The 22,689-nt window shown below is 43.9% G+C and overlaps 1 protein-coding gene across 2 annotated transcripts in view; it reads right to left on the bottom strand.

Annotated features, from left to right (window-relative positions):
- Nucleotides 1-22,689, bottom strand: part of PHF12 (PHD finger protein 12) — a 109,305-nt gene that overhangs the window by 13,961 nt on the left and 72,655 nt on the right. For both annotated transcript variants that reach the window (XR_013274400.1, XM_077480393.1), the window contains exons 11-12: nt 13,500-13,643; nt 8,196-8,297 (exon numbers count right to left, since the gene is read on the bottom strand). Coding sequence is in view for 1 of the 2 variants with exons in the window: in XM_077480393.1 (XP_077336519.1) it covers nt 8,196-8,297; nt 13,500-13,643 (246 nt within the window). In the remaining variant the exon portion in view is untranslated. The remainder of the gene's footprint in view (nt 1-8,195; nt 8,298-13,499; nt 13,644-22,689) is intronic.

The raw sequence follows: 22,689 nt of genomic DNA, 5'->3' as shown, positions 1-22,689 counted from the left end.
CTTTAATATGAAAAGGAGGAATTTTCCTCTTTAATCCATAAAGCTTGAACAATCACCTGACTAATCCATTTAGAAATGGTAGATTCTGATGCTGCCTGTCCTCTTTTAGGACTGTCTGGCAACACAAAAACATCTGTTTTACAAATCAGGGCAGTCACTCAAATAGACCTTGACCGCCCTCACCACATCAAGAGAATGTAGTGATTTTTCCTTCACAGAACGAGACTGTGGAAAGAAAGCCAGAACAATATATTGGTTTAAATGAGAACCTGATACTACTTTCGGTAGGAATTTAGGATGAGGTTGTAATACAACCTCATCTTTATGCAGAATCAAATATGGCTCTCTACAAGAAAGAGCAGCCAACTCTGATACTCTTCTAGCAGAAGATATGACAACCAAGAAAACTAGTTTCCTTGTCAAGAGGACCAAGGGAACATCTCAAATAGGCTCAAAAGGCTATTTATGTAACTGAGGGATTGATCTGCGTTACCAACTGAATAAAGTTACAAACCAGAGAATGTGAAGCAAGGGGTAATTGAAAAAATAAAATAAAAAAACACAGATAAGGCCAACACCTGGCCTTTGATAGTATTCAAGGACAGCTTCATCTCTAATCCCATTTGTAGGAATTCAAGGAACCTACCTATGACATTTTCTGGGGTGCCAACCCCTGGATTCACACCAGGAGAAATATGCTTTCCAGACTCCATAGTATATGATTCTGGAGGCCTAGCATTCACCATAGTAGAAACTACTGAAGTTGACACCCCACGGTCCTTTAGTATCTGGGTCTCAATAGCCAAACCGTTAAATTTAGCTTTTGTAAGGTAGGATGGAACACCGGACCTTGCGAGAGAAGGTCTGGCCACAGTGGTAGGGTTCAAGGGTTCCCTACCGCCATTTTTTATGATCTTGGCAATCCAGGGTCTCCTGGGCCACAAGAATCACCTCCTTCCCTTCTTGCTTGATCCTGCGAAGAAACCGCAGAAGCAGCAGAACAGGAGGGAACGCATAGATAAATGAGAACTGATCCCAAGGGAAGAACAAGGCTTTTTTTCCGCATGCCATCGGATCCCTTGTCCTTGACACAAAGTTGTTAATCTTGTTGTTGAATCTGGGCGCAAACAGATCCACGTCCGGAACGCCTCATTTTTGACAGAAAAATGTCAGGATGAAGACCATTCTCCTGGGAACAATTGTTGGCAACTCATGAAGTCCGCCTGCCAATTCTCTAGCCCTGGAATAAAAATTGTTGATAGGCAAGGAATGTCACTTTCTGCCCAAGAAAGAATATGATTCACCTCTATGCACCACTTCTCATGCCCCCTTGGTGATTGATGTAGGCCACTGCTGTGGCATTGTTGGATTGAATCCTGACAGGATAATTCCGTAGTCTCCAGGCCTCTAGGGCCAGGCATACCACCCAAATTTCTAGACTATCGATGGGAAAGGTCCTCTGAGACCATTCCCCCTGGACAGATGCTTCTTCCAGGACTACTCCCCAGCCTAAAAGGCTGGCATCTTACCACCTTCCAGGTGACTGGCAGAAAGGATTTCCTTTTTTGAAGATTCTTGGATATCAACCACCAATTGAGGCTCTGAGGCACATTGGGGGATAAATGCATTGCAAAGTCCAGAGCATGGACCTTGTTCCAAGTAGATAGGATACAGTTTTGCAGCAGTCCCAAATGAAACTGCGCATAAGGAACGGCCTTGAAATAAGCCACCATCTTTCCCAACAATTTCATGCAAAGATGAATAGAAGGATTCTTCTTTGTTTTGACCACCTAGAACTGATCCTTCCTGGGGCAGAAACACCCTCTTCTGAGCTGTATTCTAGCACCAAGTACTGCAATCTCCTTGATGATTTTTCTAGGTTGAGAATCCAATCAAGGTCTTCCAGGTAGCTGACTGGTGGTGAAAGTTTTTGGTTTAAGTGGGCTACCGATTGATCTATCAAGAGAAGATAGTCTAAGTAGGCTAGCATTGTTATACCTTTGGCCCTTAACCTGGCTAAAAGAGGAGCCAGGACCTTTGTAAACACTTGAGGTGTAGTAGCCAGTGTGAAAGTTAGATCTACAAAGTGAAAGTGGCGATTTTCTACCTTGAAGTGTATAAATTTCTGATGAGTGGGGAAAATCGGCACATGGAGATATGCATCCTTGATGTTGATTGCCAGAAGTTCTCCCCCTTGTACGAAGGAGATTACCGATCGGATTTACGCCATACGAAAGGAACGGATGTTTAAAAAACAGTTTAGATGTTTGAGATCTAAAATGGGTCTGACATCCCCGTTTGGTTTTGTAACTATGAACCGGTTTGAATAAAAACCCAAACCTCACTCTTCCAAAAGGGACCTCCAATATTACCCCTTGAGATAAGATGATCCAGAGCTAAAAAGACTTTCATTGGATCTTTGGGAACGTTTGATCTGAGAAAAGGATATGGGAACTCTCGGAACTCTAGTTTGTAACCTAGAGAAATTGAGGAAGCCACCCATCTGTCTTGACATTGTTCCCGTCAGATTCTTGAAAACTGCAGAAGCCTTCCCCCACCCGAGCATGTGGGGCATCCCTTCATAAGGAGGCTTTGGTATTTGGTTTTGGACCTGGGACTGGCTGAGGGGTTTAACTCTAAAATCTGATGGTGGAGGCTGTTGAGACTTGCCTGGAGGCAGCTGTCCCCAACACTGAAGTACGTTTAAAAGTAAAATGTTTAAACTTTTTCTGAAACTGTAAAAGGGAACTTTTCCCATTAGAAATTCTTTGGATATACTCATCCAGATCGTCCCTGAACATTTGCTCACCATGAAAAGGGAAACTGGCCAAGAGCTTTTTGCATTTTGCTTCGGCTGACCAATTTTTCAACCATAGGATTCTACGTACATGTACCAGCCCTAGCATAAGCCATGATGCCTGGAGAACAGAATCTCTCAGAGTCTACTGTGAAACAATGCTTCCGATATACCGGCCAAATCCTGGGCCTGTTGATCAGGAATAACTGAGTACATCTGTAAACTGGTCCACCAAGGACTGAGATACTCTGAACGCTGCCAGCGCAGGTTGGACAACTGAACCTGCGAGTGAAATATAGTTCTTAAAAAGGAATTCCAACTTCTTATCTGTTGGATCCTTTAACATCTGAGCATTATCAACTGGACAAGTCAGGTTTTATTCACAACAGATATAGTAGCATCAATTGCTGGAATTCCCCATTTTTAAAATAAAAGTCTTCCTCCATAGGATAAAGTATAGCCCTTTCACGACTAAGCCTATTTTTGACATTTGGTGTTTACAAGTTAAAATCCATATTTTTTGCTAGAAAATTGGAACCCCCAAACATATATATATTATTTTAGCAGAGACTCTAGAGCAGTGATGGTGAACCCTGCACCCCAGATGTTTTGCAAACTACATTTCCCATGATGCTCTGGCACTCTGCAGTGTAGTGGAGCATCATGGGAAATGTAGTTCCAAAAGATCTGGGGTGCCAAGGTTTGCCATCACTGCTCTACAGAATAAAACGTCGATTGTTGCAATATTTTATGTCACACTGTATTTGCGCAGCTGTGTTTTAAACGCAACTTTTTGGGAAAAGAGACACTTTCATGAATTTCAAAAAAATGAAACAGTAAAATTAGCCCAATATTTTTTGCATAATGCGAAAGATAATGTTACGCCGAGTAAATTGATACCAAACATGTCACACTTTATAATTGCACGCACTCGTGGAATGACAAACTACAGTACCTAAAAATCTCAATAGGCGACGATTTAATTTTTTTTTTCCAGTTACCAGGTTAGAGTTACAGAGGAGGTCTAGTGCTAGAATTATTGCTCTCGCTCTGACGATCACGGTGATACCTCACATGTGTGATTTGAACACCGTTTACATATGTGGGCGCAATTTCCGTATGCACTCTTTGCTGCGCGAGCTCGCGGGGGTGCTTTAAAAAAATTCTCTTATTTATTTTAAAATTAATAAATAGTTAAAAAAAAAAATGTTGATCACTTTTATTGCTGTCACAAGGAATGTAAACATCCCTTATGACGGTAATAGGTGGTGACAGCTACTCTTTGTGGAGGGATCGGGGGTCTAAAAGACCTCCTTTACACTTCAAAGTATTCAGATCGCTGTTCCCGGCGATTCTGAATACTGCATACATTTTTAAATCCGGGGCCATTGGCAGCCGAGTAAACCGGAAGTGATGTCATGACGTCGCTTCCATATTTACAATTAGGAGACTGGAATGAAGCTGCTTACGGCTTCATTCCAGTCCCTCCCTAGCCGCCAGAGGCATCGGATTGTGCATCGGTGCTCCCGATTGAACGGGAGCCCCGGTAAGAGCGGCGGGAGGGGGGGACTGGTCCCCACCAGACGCCCCATGTGCAGTCTGTTTTCTCCCCCTTGTTTCAGGTGAAAGAGCGGCAATTTTTGGGGGGGGGGGGACGGCACAGATGGCCCCCTTCAGCAGCCTCCAGCTCCCCCCTCGCCATGCCTGCTTCTTCCTGGGATCCTCTATAGCAGTGATGGCGAACCTTGGCACCCCAGATGTTTTGGAACTACATTTCCCATGATGCTCATGCACTATACAGTGTAGTTGAGCATCATGGGAAATGTAGTTCCAAAACATCTGGGGTGCCAAGGTTCGCCATCACTGCTCTATAGGGTCAGCAGCACGGGCCGTAGATGGCAGGGGGTGGGGGCTTATTGCTGCATTGGCGTCCTCCAATGTTCGGGGGGGGGGGGGGGGGGGGAGCCTTTGGCTGCCAATACCAAACATAACGGCTCTACTGATCCTTTGCCTTCACAGGGGCCGGGGGGGTTAATGCAAAGGGGGGGGTCAGAGTACACTCAGTGAAAAGGGGGGGGGGGGTGAGAAATGGATGTGAAGGGGAGCTGCCTATGTGATATGAGTCTCGGCTTAGATCTGTGCATAAATGTGTGTGCACATCCCTGGTAGGGCAGGCCATTCATTTTATTGGGCTCCTCTCCTCCATATACATATATATCTCCCCATCTCCCACCCATAGGAGTGACAATTATTGGGTGTCCAAAGTCCTATTGTTAGAACATATATTCCAAAGGTCATGTTATCTCCTCCAAAATGCGGAATCAGGGAAATAAAAAAGTGCTCATGTTCATCAAATACTCTTGGAATTTGGGAAATTGTCTGCTCATCATAGATACCTTATATTTCCTTCCCCAACACACAGGAAATTCTAAGGTCTTCATTTACAAAAGGTTCTATAAAAAACAATGTTTTACACTTACAATTGAGGGGTGACTGTTCAGTGACAGCACTTAGCACATAAACATCCCAAGAAAACTGAATGCAGAGATTGATATTAGTCTACTCGAGAGCTGTTAGGCAGGCCATAGAGGAGTCAGCTGGTTGAAAGAAAAAGAAAAATGGACCAGATCCCCCCCATCCATGCATTCGAGGTAGATGGGGGTGGGGGGAGAAGAGACCTCCTACTGTCCTCTTTCAGAGTGCTCTGATCAGTGTTGCTATGGCCTGCAGGGCTGGTAGAGCAGGGGGGAAAATCTGCTTAAAGAGGGATTCCACCCAAAAAAAAAAAAATATTAAAAGCCAGCAGCTATAAATACTACAGCTGCTGACTTTTAATAAATGGACACTCACCTGTCCCGGGTTCCAGCGATGCCGGCAGCCGAGGCCGATCGACCGCTCGGGCCTCGGCTGCTGCCGCCGCCATTCGAGGTGAGGGAATCAGGAAGTAAAGCGAATCGGCTTCACTTCCCGGTTCCCTACTGCGCATGCGCGAGCCGCGCAATAGGAGATCTCCGCGCTGTCACTGGGACCCGTGTGTGTCCCAGCAGACAGCGCGGCAGGGCAGGAAATGGCGTAGACTCCCGTGGGAGTCTATGCCCGGAAGTTGGTAAAAATACCTGTCTTTGACAGGTATCTCCACCCCCCTCCCCCCTGAAAGGTGTCAATTGTGACACCGGAGGGGGGGGGGGTCCGATCAGCGGAGGTTCCACTTTAGGGTGGAATGCCGCTTTAACTGGCCAAAAATGTGATCCATGTACCAAGCTTTAGGGGAACTACCACTATAGATGCATCTATGACAATACCTAACATTAAAGGGATAAGAGAACTTAAAGTGGTTGTAAATGTCAGTCAGTAAAGTTGAACAAAGCACAAATCTGTAGTGTTTACTTATCTCTCCCCAAAGCTCTAAGGCTGGCCATACACAGGTCGAACCTCCTGCTGACCCAGCCGACATTGAAACCAGTAGTGGGCAGCCTGAATGTGCCAAGTTGATCACCTTTGGTACAACCAGTTTGCTGGAGTCTCCTGCAATTATCAGTCTTCCTCCGCCGCCCCTGCCTCCCAGCCAGGAGAAGACTATTACCAATTCCCCTGTCAGCACTGCCTGTGTTGCTGGGGGAATCATGAAAATGTATTTTCTGCAACAAAACAATTTTCTCTGGTGTTTAGTTCCTTTTAGTATGTCTCACTTCCAAGACGTTTTCTCGACAAAATAAAATTGTGATGGGAGGGAGCTCAGCACATCGGCTTGTCTATTAACCGGTTCCCGACCAGCGCACGACAATGTACGTCGACAGAATGGCACGGGCAGGCGTATTGGCGTACATGTACGTCCAATCTTCAATGCCGCCCTGCCATCGGGAGCGCGCCGCCGCGCTGGTCGGGACCCCCGTGAGTCCGGTCGCGGGACCCGATCGCCGCGGGCATACCCGCGATCGTCTCACGGGACGGCTGAATGGCGGAAATGCCGTGTAAACAGCATTTCTCCATTCTGGCTAGCAACTAGTGACGCTGATCTCTGCTCCATGTGATTGGAGCAGAGATCAGTATTCACTAAATGAAAGCCCAACCCCCCCACAGTTAGTAACACACCCCTAGGAACACTTAACCCCTACACTGCCACCCACTGGTTAACCCCTTCACTGCCAGTGTCATTTACACAGGAATCACTGCATTTATATAGCAGTGGTTACTGTATAAATGACAATGGTCCCAAAAATGTGTAAAAAAAATGTCCGATGTGTCCGCCACAATAAAAAAAAAAAAAAAAAAAAAAAAATTAATAAAAATGCTATAAAGCGATCCATATTTTGTAAATGCTATAACTTTTGCGCAAACCAATCAATAATCGCTTATTGCGATTTTTTTTACCAAAAATATGTAGAAGAATACGTATCGGCCTAAACTGAGGGAAAAAAATGTTTTTTTATATATTTTTGGGGGATATTTATTATAACAAAAAGTAAAAAATAATGTGTTTTTTTCAAAATTGTCGCTCTATTTTTGTTTATAGCGCAAAAAATAAAAACCGCAGGGGTGATCAAATACCACCAAAAGAAAGATCTATTTGTGGGGGAAAAAGGGACATCAATTTTGTTTGGGAGCCACGTCGCACGACCACGCAATTGTCAGTTAAAGCGACAGTGCCGAATCTCAAAAAGTGGTCTGGTCTTTGACCAGCAAAATGGTCCGGTCTGTAAGTGGTTAAGAACACATTTCTGTATCCTTCCTGCACTCCTGTGGGTTTTTCCTCCAATCAGCTCTCACACACTAACTGCAGCTCTCCACCCCCTCTGTGCTCCTGACAGATGAAGGATTTTAACATGATTCTGCCCTTTTGAAGGAGTGTAGGGAAGAGTACTGCAGGTAAACAATACTTATGTAGGAGGATTGGTTTCATCTTTGTATCACCTGAGGCCTATCACTTCACTGGGGATATGAGGGTTTACAACCAGTAGTGGTACAGCCAAAGCCCTTTTGGCCCAACTTCTCACAAGCATGCACTTCATTCTGCACTCTTGCAACCCCTATTCAATCCCTTCAACCGTGTTCACAGATCCAGTACAGACTCTGGAGAGATCCTGAATTTACTGTTGGGATACACCCAGATGCATGATCGGCAGCTGTCCCAGTCTTAGCCAGCCACAGCCCAGCACTCGGGTGAGCAATTATGGGACAGAGTATAGAGCTGGTGACTGATGACAAAGAACTGAGCGATCAGCAGTCCTTGTAAAGTCAAAGTTCTTGTATTCAGGGGGTTTCCGTTTCCCCCTCAATCCAGGTTTCAATTTTCATAGATTCTCCATATAAAAATATTAGAATAGGTTAAAGCATACAATTATATTTTTGCTTATTACAGCAGATTTCCACTGATCTGAAGAATACAGCAAGAATGTACCTGTGCCAATGTAGAGTGTGCGATAACACATGTTAACGGGAGCCCCAACGCCCATCATCAAGGGGTAAAAGACTGCTCTGGCCTGAACGTCTCTTTTCCGAGCTGTATGGATGCAAACAACAGGACATAAGCAACTGTACAATGCTTATACAGCCTAATGCAAGTTTCACTGGTAAGCTAGTAAGGGAAAAGAAAATTCTATCATATGCTACACACAGCAATGTATTTAAAGATGTAAACATTGGCAATGTCTGCAGATTTTTCCAGCGATAATTCAGTAGGAATAAACCCAAATCCATTTTTTTTCTTTAAGCATTTGTGTTGAGCAGGGGGAGAGTAAAAAACTTCCAGTTTTTAATTGCTCACTCACTTTAAAAATTGTTCTCATTGGGAAGAGTCTCCCTCACTTACTGCCCAGGTAAAACCATTAGGGTCAGTAGAAAACAAAGCTAGGGGAAATTACCCCAAACCCGACATTTCTAACACTTCCCCATTTTTTTAAATTTGATAAAGCTTTTGGCTGGGATTCGGCTTGGCTTTCATATAAACACCACCTCTATGAAACACATGGATTTGTCAAAGATTTGTTCAAACACATTCAAATGCTAATGCATTGTTTAGTCTAAAAGCTAAACTGTAAGAATAAGTTTACCTTTTATAACATGTTACACCCATAAATCGGGGTGTAACGTGTAATAAAAGCACTGGCCCCAACTGTGAAAGCTAGTGGGGGGGGGGGCTTCACCACGGTCAACATTTTTAAAAACGCAGCATGCAGGTCTCCGCCCGCACCACTCGCAGTGCTCTGAATTGAATCCTTAGCAGCTGTCGGCTTGTAAATCTCATTGAACCAGCACAGCACTGTGGAGCGCCAAATCTCAACTGGTCCCTGCTGAACTGGCCGAGATTCAAACTGTTCATGCCCAGCTTTAAAGTTCCCTTGTTATGCTTACAGCCAAAAAAGCAGACAAGATGACATTCCCTCATCTAGCCAAAGCAGACAAAATTACATCTACAGCTCACTCACATGGCTGCACACTCAAAGTCATAAGGCTTATGGCTGCATAGCCAATTTTTATAGGCACCTTAGACACAACAGTCAACCATCCTCACTTTTGGACCCCTTTTTAATGATAGCATGGGGAACACTCGGACGGACAAGCATGCAACACAGGATACTGTATGCTGATCTTACTCTAGTGTCTACACAGTATACTGAACAGTTATACACATGTTATTGTATGTTGACCACTACATTCTAGTAGTGTATAATAGTGTCACATTGCAGATTTGTTTTAAGAGGTTGTACTGTACTCAGGCAGTGAGAAATTTTAACCTACTAATCTGTCAAAACTCAATACAACAGCTTTGACCCATTTAAAATAATTTTTCCCTTAAAAGGGTGGTGGTGCTCTGTCACTGATTAAGTACACAACTAAATTTTAAGATACCAAGAATGACTGCTTGAAACAAGTGCAGGAGTTTATTAGCGATAAACAGTCTGTCAGATATAAACCAGATATACCATACAGACGGTCAGATATAAAGAACAGACCAATCAAACAGTGAAAGGCAGGAAGTAAACCATTTACATTGCATTGAAAAAGTATTACCACCCCTTGAAATGTTCCACATTTTGTCATGTTACAACCAAAAACCTAAATGTATTTTATTGATATTTTATGCGATAGACCAACACAAAGTGGCACATAAATTGTGAAGTGGAAGGAAAAGGATAAAATTGTTAAATTTCTTTTACAAAATGTGAAAAGTGTGGCGTACATTTGTATTCAGCCCCCTTGAGTCAATACTTTGTAGAACCACCTTTTTCTGCAGTTACAGCTGCCTTTTGGGCAAAAAGTATTTTTGGGGATGTCCCTACCAGCTTTGCACATCTAGGAGAACTACATTTTTGCCCATTCTTCTTTGCAAAATAGCTCAAGCTCTGTCTCATTGGATGAAGCACATCTAAACAACAATTTTCAAGGCTTGCCACAGATTGTCAATTAGGTCTGGCATTTGACTGGGCCATGCTAACATGAATGCGCTTTAACCTAAACCATTCCATTGTAGCTATGGCTGTATGTTTAGGGTTGTTGTCCTGCTGGAAGGTGAACCACCACCTCCTCCTCCTCAGTCTCAAAACTTTTTGCAAGTTTTTTTCTAAGATTGCCCTGTATTTGGCTTCATCGATCTTCCCATCATCTCTGACAAGCTTCCCTGTCCCTGCTGAAGAAAATCTCCACAGCTGTCACAGCATGTTTCATGGTGGGGATGGTGTGCTCAGGGTGATGTTATAAAGTTATAGTCAGTTAGGTTGAATTAAAAAAAAAAAAACAAAAAAAAAAAAAAAAAAAAAAAAAACACACACACACGACAAGTATATCTAGTTCAACCATAAAAATATAGAATCCAATACCCACATCCAGTTGATCCAGAGGAAGACAAAAAACCCTAGTAAAGCATGATCCAATTTGCTACTGCAGGGGAAAAAAAAAAAATCCTCTCTGATCCCCCAGAGGCAATTTTCCATGGATCAACTTTACCTATAAATGTCAGTACCCAATTATATGTACATTTAGGAAAGAATCCAGGCCTTTCTTAAAGCAATCTACTGAGCTGGCCAGAACCACCTCTGGAGGGAGTCTATTCCATGTCTCACTGTGAAGAAACCTTTCCATCCTTGGAGATTAAAAACTCCAAATCCTTCACTACGGATCCCCCCAGTTATACTCCCCCCTAGTATGATGCATGTATATTCTTATCCCCCCCCCCCCCCCCCCCCCACCCAGTACATAACTTTACCTTTATCTACATTAAACCTCATCTGCCACATAGTCAACCAATTAAACAGTGCATTGAGGTTGGGTTGTAAGTTGGAGTCATCCTGTAAGGACATTATTCCACTGTATAGTTTGGGGTCATGTGCAAAGACTGAAATTGTACTTTTAATCCCAGACCCTATATCATTTACAAATATATTAAAAAAGGGTCCCAAAACTGAACCATGGGGGTACACCACTGATAACTCTAGACCAGCCAGAGTATGAATCATTAACCACTACTTCTGTTTTTTAGCCAGTTTTCTATCTGTTTACAAACCAATATTACCAAGACTGTAGACTTTACATTACACATTAGCCGTATGTGGGGAACTGTATCGAACATTTGCAAAATCCGAGTAGACCATGTCCACAGCCACCTCTGTCCAAAGTCACTTAATTCTTCATGAAAATAAATCAGATTTGTTTGACAACTTCTGTCTTTCATGAACCCATGCTGTCTGTTGCTCAAAATATTTTTTTCCAGCAAGAACTCACCTATGTGATCTTTTATTACACTCTCCAGTATCTTCCCAACTACAGAAGTTAAACAGTAGTCAGTGTTCTTCCACGTTTGTTGTGTCCCCCACATGGCTTTTCGCAAACTGCAAACACAGCTTCTTATGGATTTCTTCTTGCCACTCTTTGATAAAGGCCAGATTTGTGGAATGTACAACTATTAGTTCTCCCACCTGAGCTGTGGATCTCTGCAGCTCTTCTAGCGTTACCATGGGCCTCTTGGCTGCTTCTCCAATTATTGCTCTCCTTGCCTGGCCTGTCCGTTAAGGTGAACGGCCATGTGTGGGTAGGTTTGCAGTTGTGCCATACTCTTTCCCATTTTTGGATGATGGATTTAACAGTGCTCCTTGAGTTGTTTAAAGCAGGGTTAGTTAAAAATGCCCCTCATGATGCTGTTTGTTCATCAAGGTTCTCTAACAAACCTCTGAGGGCTTCACAGAACAACTATATTTATAATGAGATATAATTACACACAGGTGGATGCTTTGCTAATTAGGCGACTTCTGAAGACAATTGGTTCCACTAGATTCTAGTTAGGGGTATCAGCGTAAAGGGGGCTGAATACAAATGCACACCACACTTTTCAGATATTTGTAAAAAATGTTGACAATCATTTTCCTTCCACTTTACACGTATGTGCCACTTTGGGTTGGTCTATCACATAAAATCCCAATAAAATACATTTACATATTTGGTTGTAAAATGACAATGTGGAAAATTTCTGGGGGTACGAATACTTTTTCAACTCACTGTATGTATATTTAGCATATTCTGTTGACCCACAAACTAGTAGATATGAAAAATTTTAAAAGCAAAAATTTTAAAAGCAACAGGTTTTAGTTACGATCATGTACATTTAGAATATTAGTAAATAACAGTGAGAGCAATTGTGAATGCAAATATCTAGGTATATATAGAGGCAGCTAAACCAATCAGCCATAATATGACCACTGGCAAATAAAGTGAATATTGTTTGTCTTGTTAGAATGGCATCTGAAAGTTGGTGGGCTATATGAGGCAGCAAGTGAAAAAAGTGTCCCCGAAGTTAGTGTGTTGAAAGCTGAAAGAAAATGAACAAAATGGACTCATGTAAGGATTTGAGCAACTTTCACAAGGGCCAAATAGCAATGTCTAGATAACTGTGTCAGAGCAACTCCAGAACTATAGCTCTTGTGGGATGTTCCCAGTCTGCAGTGGTCAGGACCTTCCGAGAGTCATGGACGGCCAAGGCTCATTGATGCATGTGGGAAGTGAAGGCTAGCCTGTATAGTCTAATCCAATAGAAGAGCTAATGTAGCTCAAGTTGCTGTAAAAGTGAACACTGGTGCCGTTAGAAAGGTGTCAGAACACAGTGCATCACAGTTTGCTGCATATGGGGCTGTATAGCCGCAGACCAGTCAGGGTGCCCATGTTGACCCATGGCCACAGCCAAACCTGCCTACAATGGGCATATGTGCATCAGAACTGGACCATTGAAAGATTCTGGCCTGGTCTCATGAATTCAAGAATGGCCTGAGGAACACAAGGAGGTTGAGGTGTTTACTTGGCCTCCAAATTCTTCAGATGTCAATCCAATCAAGCATCTGTGGGATGTGCTGGGAAAAACAACTCTGATCCATGGAGGCCCTCACAACCTCCAGGACCTGCTACTAACTGCTTGCTGCCAGATATCACAGCATACCTTCAGAGGTCTAGTGGGGTCCACGCTTTGATGGGTTATGGTGGGTGTTCTAGATTTGCTTTCTACATTAAGCAGTCTGTATATCAGCTTTGCTGTACAGCAGTGATTAGGATTTACTGCTCCTCTGGCAATGCAGATCTGCTTAACTTTCATAATGTTTAGTAGCCTATTGAATACACTGGCTGATACTAGAACACATTAGAAGGTCTACAAATCTATTTAAGGCGCATCAAACTCCTTGATATCAGTACAATAACACTAATTGAAATGCACCATACCCACCTTCAGCTTGATGTCCACTCGAAGGAGGAGGCTGCAGTCGGCTGGCACTTGATATAGGAGGGTCTTTTGATGAGAAAATCTCTTGGATTCTTTGCATGGCTAAAAACTTCACCAGCTTCTCATCCAACATATTTATCTGGATCTCTGCAATGTTAACAAGCAACTTGTAAGTGCAACAGAAAATTAACACCGAGTTATCTACATGAAAATCAACAATCCAAATTCCACCTAAATTGACCTAAAGTGGAGCTATACATACTGAATACATACTATACATACTGAAACGCTATACTGAAAAATCTATTCTATTGTGATAATCTGTAGGACTGACTACAATGGCCAGCATTATAAACAAACTGCCATTCAAGACTGATTCAAATTGATGTAAGACTTAAAAGTAGAAGTCTGGACTGATACTAGCCAAGTTTAAACCTGCTCTCGCCCCCATTCTAAGTCCTATACTATCTTGTACAGGAAAGAGCGGTATACTCCCCTAATCTATGGGCACTATGGTGCAAGTCTCATGACTGGCTTCGGCGAGAGGGACAGCTAACAGACACCCCATAGCAAGTCTATGGGTGAAGTCACTGCCCAGGCAATGCAGCCAGTTTCTATTCTCTCTTGTCCCCTGAAGCTGGCCCCTAGGAGATCATGTGACCGGAGTACCTTTATATTAGGTAAATCTAGACATCTTTTCTTTAAGGCCCGTACACACAATCAGCAAACCGTACAAAAAAAAAAAAATACAGTTTTCGAATCGATCGTACGATAATCTGATCGTTCGTAGACAGAATGTTTTTCTCTTACGATACCAGATCGTACGATTTTTGTTTAATCAGTACATTTTTCAATCCGAAAACACAATACAAATACATAAACACATGACATCACTTCCTAATTTTTATTCTGTCTTTTGATCTGAAAACTAGCATGAAGAAAAAAAAAAAAAAAAAAAAAAAAAAAAACACTAACGATCATTCGTTCCAATAGTCTCATTGTGTGTACCAGGCTTTACAGGTTAGCCGTGGGCTTAGAATGGGGATGACAGCAGGTTTAAGCAGTTTTAGATGGTATTATTACTTCTACTTTAAGTGAATGACATTTAATCTGTCACGATTTACACACGCCACAGTTACTAGCCAACCGAGATGTGGTTCTGCGATTAGGGTATATGAGGAACAAAGGGAATAAGGGGGAACTTATACTGAGCAAGACTGGCTGATTCACAGCCCGCACTACCTTCACCCACCTCCCTTCTGTCGCTCTCCTCTTTCGAAACACATTGCAGTCATCTTCTCTCCAGTTTCTCTAAGGATAGCTGTGATCTATAGGCCCCCTGGACCAATAGCAACATTTGATGACTTCTCTGCCTGGCAACACTACCCATTTATTCTGAAATCCCCACAATCATTCTGGGCGACTTCAGCATCCCTATTAACTCTCCTGCCACTTCCAAACTGCTCAGTCTAACTTCCTCCTTTGACTTGAAGCAGGGGATACATGCTCCTACTCACTCTGAAGGCAATACCCTTGACCTCATTTTTCTCTCATCTGTGCACTCCATGCAACCTCTCCAACTATCCATTCCCTCACTCTGATCACTACCTTATTAGTTTCACTCTCCCTCTCCAACTCCTCTCCCTCCAACCGCCCAAAAGTTAACCGCAGAAACCTACCTCATCTCAACTCTTCCCCGCTACGGATGACCTCTGACAAAATCTCATTTCTATCCTGCACCAACCTAGCCTTCTGTCTACAACACTTGACTTCTAGCCTCACTACACACAAAACCAGGCCCGACCCCTTCAACCTTGGCAGACAGATAATACGAGAAGTCTGAAAAACAGTTGTGATCATGAACGCCTGTGGCGCAAAACTACGTCTCAGAAAGATATCAACCAATATAAATCTGCCCTCCGAAAATACAATGCCAGCCTCCTCACTGCCAATAGACCTATTTTATCACTCTCATTAGCAACTTATCCTGTCCCCATCAACTCTTCACTTCGTCCTCCAGTGCCTCCACCCACCAACTCACTGCCCAGAAGATCGCCCATCAAACAGAAGATTGATACAATTTGCGTGGAGACCTCTACTGTTCAGATACCCTTCCCGCTTTACACTTCATACCCACAGGTACAATCATTACTTCCCTCTTTCAATACCACCACTATAGAAGAGGCTGCTAAACTACTTGTCAACATCCATCTTACCACCTGCTCTCTGGATCCCGTTCCCTCACAAATGCTACATTCAACCTCTGGCTATTCTACACTCTAACCCACATCTTCAATCTCTCCCTCTCTTCTGGCATCTTCAACTCTCAAACAGGCACTTGTCAGCCCCATACTTAAACAGCCCTCACCGAACCCATCTTAAGAACCTACAACCTATCTCCATGCTCCCCTTTTTATCCAAAACTCCTTGAACGCCTGGTCTACAACTGACCGAGCATCCACCTTGCCGAGAATGGCCTTCTTGATCCCCTTCAGTCTAGATTTTGTCCTCCATACTCCACACAAAATGCTCTACTAAATCAAACGATCTACTAATAGCCAAAACCAAGGGACACTATTCTGTACTTCTACTCCTGGACCTCTCTGCTGCCTTTGATACGGTTGACCACCACCCTCTGCTCCTCAAAAGACTCCACGCCTTTGGTCTCCGTGACTATACTCTTCTCTGGTTCTCTTCGTCGCCCATGTGCAGTTTTTTCTCTCCCCCTCGTCTCAGGGGAAAGAGCACCAATTAAAAAAAACAAAAAAAAACGGCACGAATGGATGCCGCTCAGGGGCTTCCAGCTCCCCCCTCGCCACACCGGCTTCCTTCTGGGATCATCCATAGGGTCAGCAGCATTGGGGGGGGGGAAACGCATTTTTAAAAGACGGGAAGGGCTGTAAACGGCCAGGGGGTGGAAGGCTCAGTGCTGCGTTGGCGCCCTGCAAAGTTCATTGTGTGTGCATAGTGCTGGAGGGACACAGGAGCAGAGGTGGTTTTCAAAAGGTTTGCTGACACAGGCATTCCCTTTTACACATTTACAGCATCAGGCTGAGCATTAATAGCAGCGATTAAGCTGGACTATTCATGCACTCCTTATGGTAGTACCTCTGCTTTGTGCATCGGGCTATAAGCATAAGGGGGATATAGAGAGATAGAGATATATATATATATATATATATATATATATATATATATATATATATATATATATATATATATATATATATATATATATATATATATATATATATATATATACACACACACACACACACTCAAAAGGGGCTCTAGTAAGACTACTACAGTCACATGGCAGCCTAGAAACATCTCAAAAAAGATGTAATCCACCGAGTGATATGGCTGATCAGAGTGAGCCATCAGGAGGGGCAAGTGTTACAGCTGCTCTTGACATTGCAGCCCCTATGTATATTACCCAGGAGGAGTTTTTTTTTTCCTTCAACCATTTTAAGCTTGGAGCAAAAAATGTATGATTTGCATTCCAGACTAGGGCTAAGCACAGCAGGTCCCTGTCAATTGCTCGGGACCCTCATTCGGAGGAGCAAGAGGTCAACGTCTCTGCATCTGAGGAACCAGATACGGCAATATCGGGTCCGCAGGAAAGATTGTTGGTACAATCTCACAGGGTTGGTCCGCTCTACTTTCTCGCTGCCAGAAGCGCAGTCAGTTGATGAGCCCATGTCTGGTTTGGGTTCACTAAAGCCTCCCCAATCTGATCATTCTTTTCCTAGACATTTGTGGCTAAGGAAACCTATGTATTCTGAATGGGAGCACCCAGATAAACAGTTTTTCCCTCCAAAAAAAGTTTTCTACGCTTTATCCAATGTAGGAAGACTTTTATATAAAAAAATAAAATAAAAATAAAATGTAGAATTCCAGAAATTTACGCTGCTATATCTTCTAAATAAAAACCTGACTTGTCCAGTTGACAAGTCAGGTTTTTATTTAGAAGATATAGCAGCGTCAATTTCTGGAATTCTACATTTTATTTTTATTTTATTTTATTTTTAAATAATGTTAAAAAGATGTTAAAAAGGAATTCCAACTTCTTATCTGGATCCTTTAAGAACTATATTTCACTCACAGGTTCAGTTGTTCAACCTGCACTGGCACCAATTAGAGTATCTCAGTCCTTAATGGACCAGTTTACAGATGTGTTTTACAGTAGACGCTACAATAGATTCTATTCTCCAGGCCTCACGGCTTATGCTAGGGCTGGTACATGTGTGTAGAATCCTATGGTTGCAGCGAGTGGCGAACGTGCGGATTCTGCCCAGAGGGGTGTCTGATCACGCTCCCCTTCTCCTTGGGGTGTCCCTTGGGCTCCCTTTGCGGAGGGGACTGTGGTGGCTGTTGGGGTACTGGATAGACATTGGGGTTCAGGAGGATATGCCGGAGGCCCTGTGTTGCTACTGATTGGATAATGCAGACTCTACTGAACTCTTGGGGGTCTGGGATGCTTTTAAGGGCTGGCTGAGGGGTGAATACATTTCCCGTATTGTCAGATGTCGCAAACTGTCTGTGCGGTTGCTGGAGGAATTAGAGGGGGGTCGCTGAAAGAAAAAGGAGAGTAGACAGATAGCTAGGGGGTGTGGGGTCCGCTATCAGGAATGGCAGATGGCACTCAGGGTGGTTGAGCTGCACAGGATAGACATGACCAAGAAGTCTATGCTGGGTACTGCTCAGAATTTTTTTTAAGTATGGGGATAAAAATGGGGGGCTGCTCTCATGGTTAGCCCAGAGACAATTTACCAGCGCTCATATTGGCAGGGTCAGGGACGAGAGGGGGACCCCTATCACGGACCCGCAAGAGATCCTGACTAGGTTTGTGCGCTATTATAGCGCCTTATATTCCACTAAGGTGGACTATGATGACTCGGCTCTGCTGGCCTTCCTGGCTAGGGTGGAACTCCCTGCCCTGTCCCGGGAGGCAGTGGACCACCTGGAGCGGGACATCTCGGAGGAGGTTCAGGTGGAGATGGCCCAAATGCAGGTGGGGGGGGAAGTCACCGGGGGCGGATGGTATCCCCGTAGAATTTTATTCCACTTATCAGGAGATGGTTGCCCCTAAGCTAGTGTCTTTGTTTGCCCAGTCTCTGGAGAGGGGGTTGCTCCCCGATTCCATGTCGGAAGCGATTGTGTTGGTGCCCAAGCCAGGTAAGGATCCCGAGGACTGTGCGTCCTATCGCCCAATATCCTTGATTAATGTCGATGCCAAATTGCTGGCAAAGGTGTTGGCGAATCAGCTGGCGCAGGTCCTGGAGGAGCTTGTCCATGTTGACCAGACGGGGGTTTATGCCTGGTAAGGGCACCGACATTAATCTACGGCGTTTGTTTCTCAATTTGTCTATCCCCCATGATAATGCTGAGACCAGGGTCATTGCCTCACTAGATGCCGAAAAGGCATTTGACTCAGTGGAATGGGGATACCTATGGGCGGTATTGCACAGATATGGGTTTGGTCCCCATTTCCTGAGTTGGCTGCAGCTGCTTTTTAGGCGACCCAGAGCTTGGTTGCGGATTAATGGCAGGCTTTCGGAGGGGTTTCAGTTGGAGAGGGGTCCCCGACAGGGCTTCTCCCTCGTTATTTGCGCTGGCGCCTCTGGCGGTAGCCTTGAGGGCGTCCACGAGGGTGGAGGGGTTGAGGATTGGCTCCCTTGGAGGAGAAGGTGTCGCTCTATGCCGACGATGCCCTGCTCTACTTGAAAGACGCAGACTCCTCATTGCGAGCGGCTCTGGAGATTTTTAACGAGTTTGGTCGTTTCTCTGGGGTCAGAATAAATTGGACCAAATCTGTCCTGTTTCCTCTGGACCCGGGGTCGAGAGCAGCTGCAGCGGATACCCAGCTCCAGTGGGTCACTGAATTTAAGTATCTCGGAGTGGTGGTGGGCAGTGACCCATCGACCTACTATGATCTTAACTTGAGGCCAGCTAAATTCAAAATACTAACAACTACTTACAAAGCCAGCCACAACTTAGTCCCCAGCTACATCAATAGCCTAGTCTCTAAAACACAAACCTACTCGTTCCTCTCTAGACCTTCTGGCTCTCTAGCTCCCTCGTCGCCTCCTCCCATGCTCACCTCCAGGACTTTTCCAGAGCCTTTCCAATCCTATGGGATGCCTTACCCTAATCTGTCCCATTATCTCCTACTCTATTAGCTTTTAGACATACCTGAAAAGCCTACTCTTCAGAGAAGCCTACCCTACCCACACCTAACTGTATTTTCATTTTCTCCAGCAGCTTATCCCCCAGTTATCTTTTGTTCCACTTGACCCTCCCTTCTAAATAGTAAGCTCTAACAAGCAGGGGCCCTGATCTCTCTGTATTGATTTGTATGTGTACTGTCTGCCCCCATGTTGTAAAGCGCTGCGCAAACTGTTGGTGCTATATAAATCCTGTATAAGAATAATTAAATTTCTGAAATACTATGGGGTTAGGCTGCTAATGCTTATAGCATTCCCTTCATTAACCACTTGCCGACCAACCGCTGCAGTTATACTGGTATGGCGCTTCATGCAATAGATACAGAGGGTCCGCGATGAAGCACATGGCTGGCAACCGCGATATCTGCAGGCCCCTGTGATCGATTCATTTACACAGTAAATAGTGCATTTTAATAGCATTGATCGCTGCATAAGTGTCACTGGTCCCCCCCCCAAAAAAAAGTCAAGTGTTCGAGCTGCCTGCTGCAATGTCGCAGTCCAGAAAAAAAAAAAAAAAAAGTAGAGGCTATAACTTGTGCAAACGAATCAATATATGCTTATTGCAATTGTTTTTACCAATAATATGTAGAATACATATAGGCATAAACTGATGCCTTTTTTTTTCCAACTTTTTTGGATATATAGCAATAAAAAAAGCCCCAGTCATTAAGGGGGTAAATCCTTCTGGGGCTGATGTGGTTAAGGTGAAAATGTCCCACCTGTGGTATCACCTCCTTTTATACTTACCTGAGTAAGTGCCTGTCTTCAGCGGTACTGGAGTCTCTCCTCACGGACAGCAGAGGAAACATGTGGCCTGGTTTGGTTTATGAGGAGGGGGCAACATGCTTGTCCCTCCCCTTCCTGGCCTGCCAGGCTACATGCTCAGATAAGGGTTCAGATGTGGAATTTGGGGAGACCTTTAATCGTGTGGCACTGGGCACCCCTTAACCCCTTCAGATCCACGCTATAGCCGAATGACTGCTACAGTGCGGACCTACTTTGCAGGGAGGCCATCAGACGTTCTCTGCGTGCACCCCCCCCCTATAGACTCAAACCCCAAGTTGCGGGTCCTGGGAATCCCATGGTTCGGCCGAAAATTGGTCAGCTTGTCAAGGCACTGTTCCCAAACCATAGGTGACAGGGTCACCAAACTTTGGGAGCACCGAGTGGGGACCCTGGACCACCTCTGGTGGAAACCTGGAGTGGTCGAATATACCGGTGATCCAAAGTTGCCCAGGCTGGGCGGCACCATTTCCCCATACAAATCAATGAGAGCTCCTGCTCCAAGCCATTTAACATTGGCATCTATTGGAAATCTTGGTCAGCTTAACATGGCACTGCTCACGAACCATAAGTGACAGGGACACCAAATTCAGGGAGCACGTTAAGGGGACCCAGGAGTACAAAATGTTAGATTACTTATGCAAGCTGGCCAACCCCAAAATCAGATTTGTTGTATTCCTGGGTTCCCTTAATGTGCGCCACAAGTTTGGCGTCCCTGTCATTTATGGTTCAGGAGCAGTGCCATGTCAAGCTGACCAAGATTTCCCATAGACAATGTTAAAAACTTAAATTTTGCAGTAGCTAGTGTCTTTTACATGTGTAGTATAGTCGGTTGAATAATTTAACATGCAAATTCCTAAAAGCTTAGACGCCAGCAATGTGTGCAGATTTTCAGCTGATGCCACGTCACAGGAAGTGAGGTGGATTCACCTTCTGCCAGGATCAACATGTCCAAACACCAGCTTACTTTGCTTACATTCAGCCACCAGCCGGAGAAATTCCAGCCAGACAGCTCAATGAGCAGGGCAGGGATAAGTCACTGGTTAGGTGGCTCCCTAAAGAATGACCAACATGTCTGAGCAGGAACAGCAACAATGAGGTCCAATAAGGAGCAGAAAAAGTATAGATCTATCTATATGTGTGTGTGATTATGATACTTGAACTGTTGTACTACTTTTGCCATTTATGGTATATGGTAGTTTGAAATCCTAAAAAAAAAAAAAAAAAAAAAAAATAAAAAAAAAACACCTCTATCTAAAGTCTGCATGATGACAAGTAGGTAGGTGTAATGGATCTCTGTCGCACTCCACTTGGGTGCTTCCGTCAGTACACAGCTTCCTCCAATCTGGGCCTACAGATATCAGATATACCAGCCAAACTTCAAAAAACACTAGCTTGTAGGAACCATGGAATTGTTTATTAGAACAAGAATACAGTCTTGTATACAACTCAGGAGGTCCCCCCCTCCTGATCATATTACCTAACAATACAACTGTAACCAGAAACAAATGAGCATGAGCCAATTAAACTAGGGGACTCAGAGGTATGAGCTTTCAGGTCAGCCTTGCCATCTTTTAGCTCAGAAGACAACACACATTATCATAAATATAAACACAGGACACCTTCTCACAATAGCAGAAGGTCCCAGAATTAGCAGACGGTCTGTCTCCTACATTGTAGACCATGGAATCCATATCCAAGCTATGCTTTGATTAATCAGGGAGGGCAGACAGCATGGCAACAGTCCACAAAACGTTTACAATATTCTATCATTCTGATACAGTGAATTTAATGCATCATAGATTTGAGGGATATTGTTGATAAAAAAAATTCTGGGTGGAGCTCCGCTTTTAAATGGAACAGTAATATTTATGTAATCCGTTCTTTTACACTATATTAAAACATTAAATCCATGTCATTTAACATATCACTGCTCAATACCAGTTTTTTAAAATTACTTAAGGTTTACTTTTGCTCTGCAGAGCACTTCCAACTCTACTGTGGGCATGTGAAGCGTCTCTTCGGGGATATGGTGATGCTGTATGTCCAGCATGCACCAATTGTTCTGTCGATGCTTTGACCCAGTGTCCTGTCAGAAATCCACTACCCATCACAATATGCAACCAAAGGGTTGTTGCCATCTTGGTACACCCGCACTTGTCCACAGTAAGCCTAGAGTTAGA

This window comes from Lithobates pipiens, unplaced genomic scaffold, assembly GCF_037356315.1.
Source record: "Lithobates pipiens isolate NorthernLeopardFrog02 unplaced genomic scaffold, aLitPip1_a1.2 Scaffold_16, whole genome shotgun sequence".
In the NCBI taxonomy this organism is placed as follows: domain Eukaryota; kingdom Metazoa; phylum Chordata; class Amphibia; order Anura; family Ranidae; genus Lithobates; species Lithobates pipiens.
Note: the sequence above shows the minus strand (reverse complement) of the source record. Positions and strands in the feature narration are given on the sequence as shown.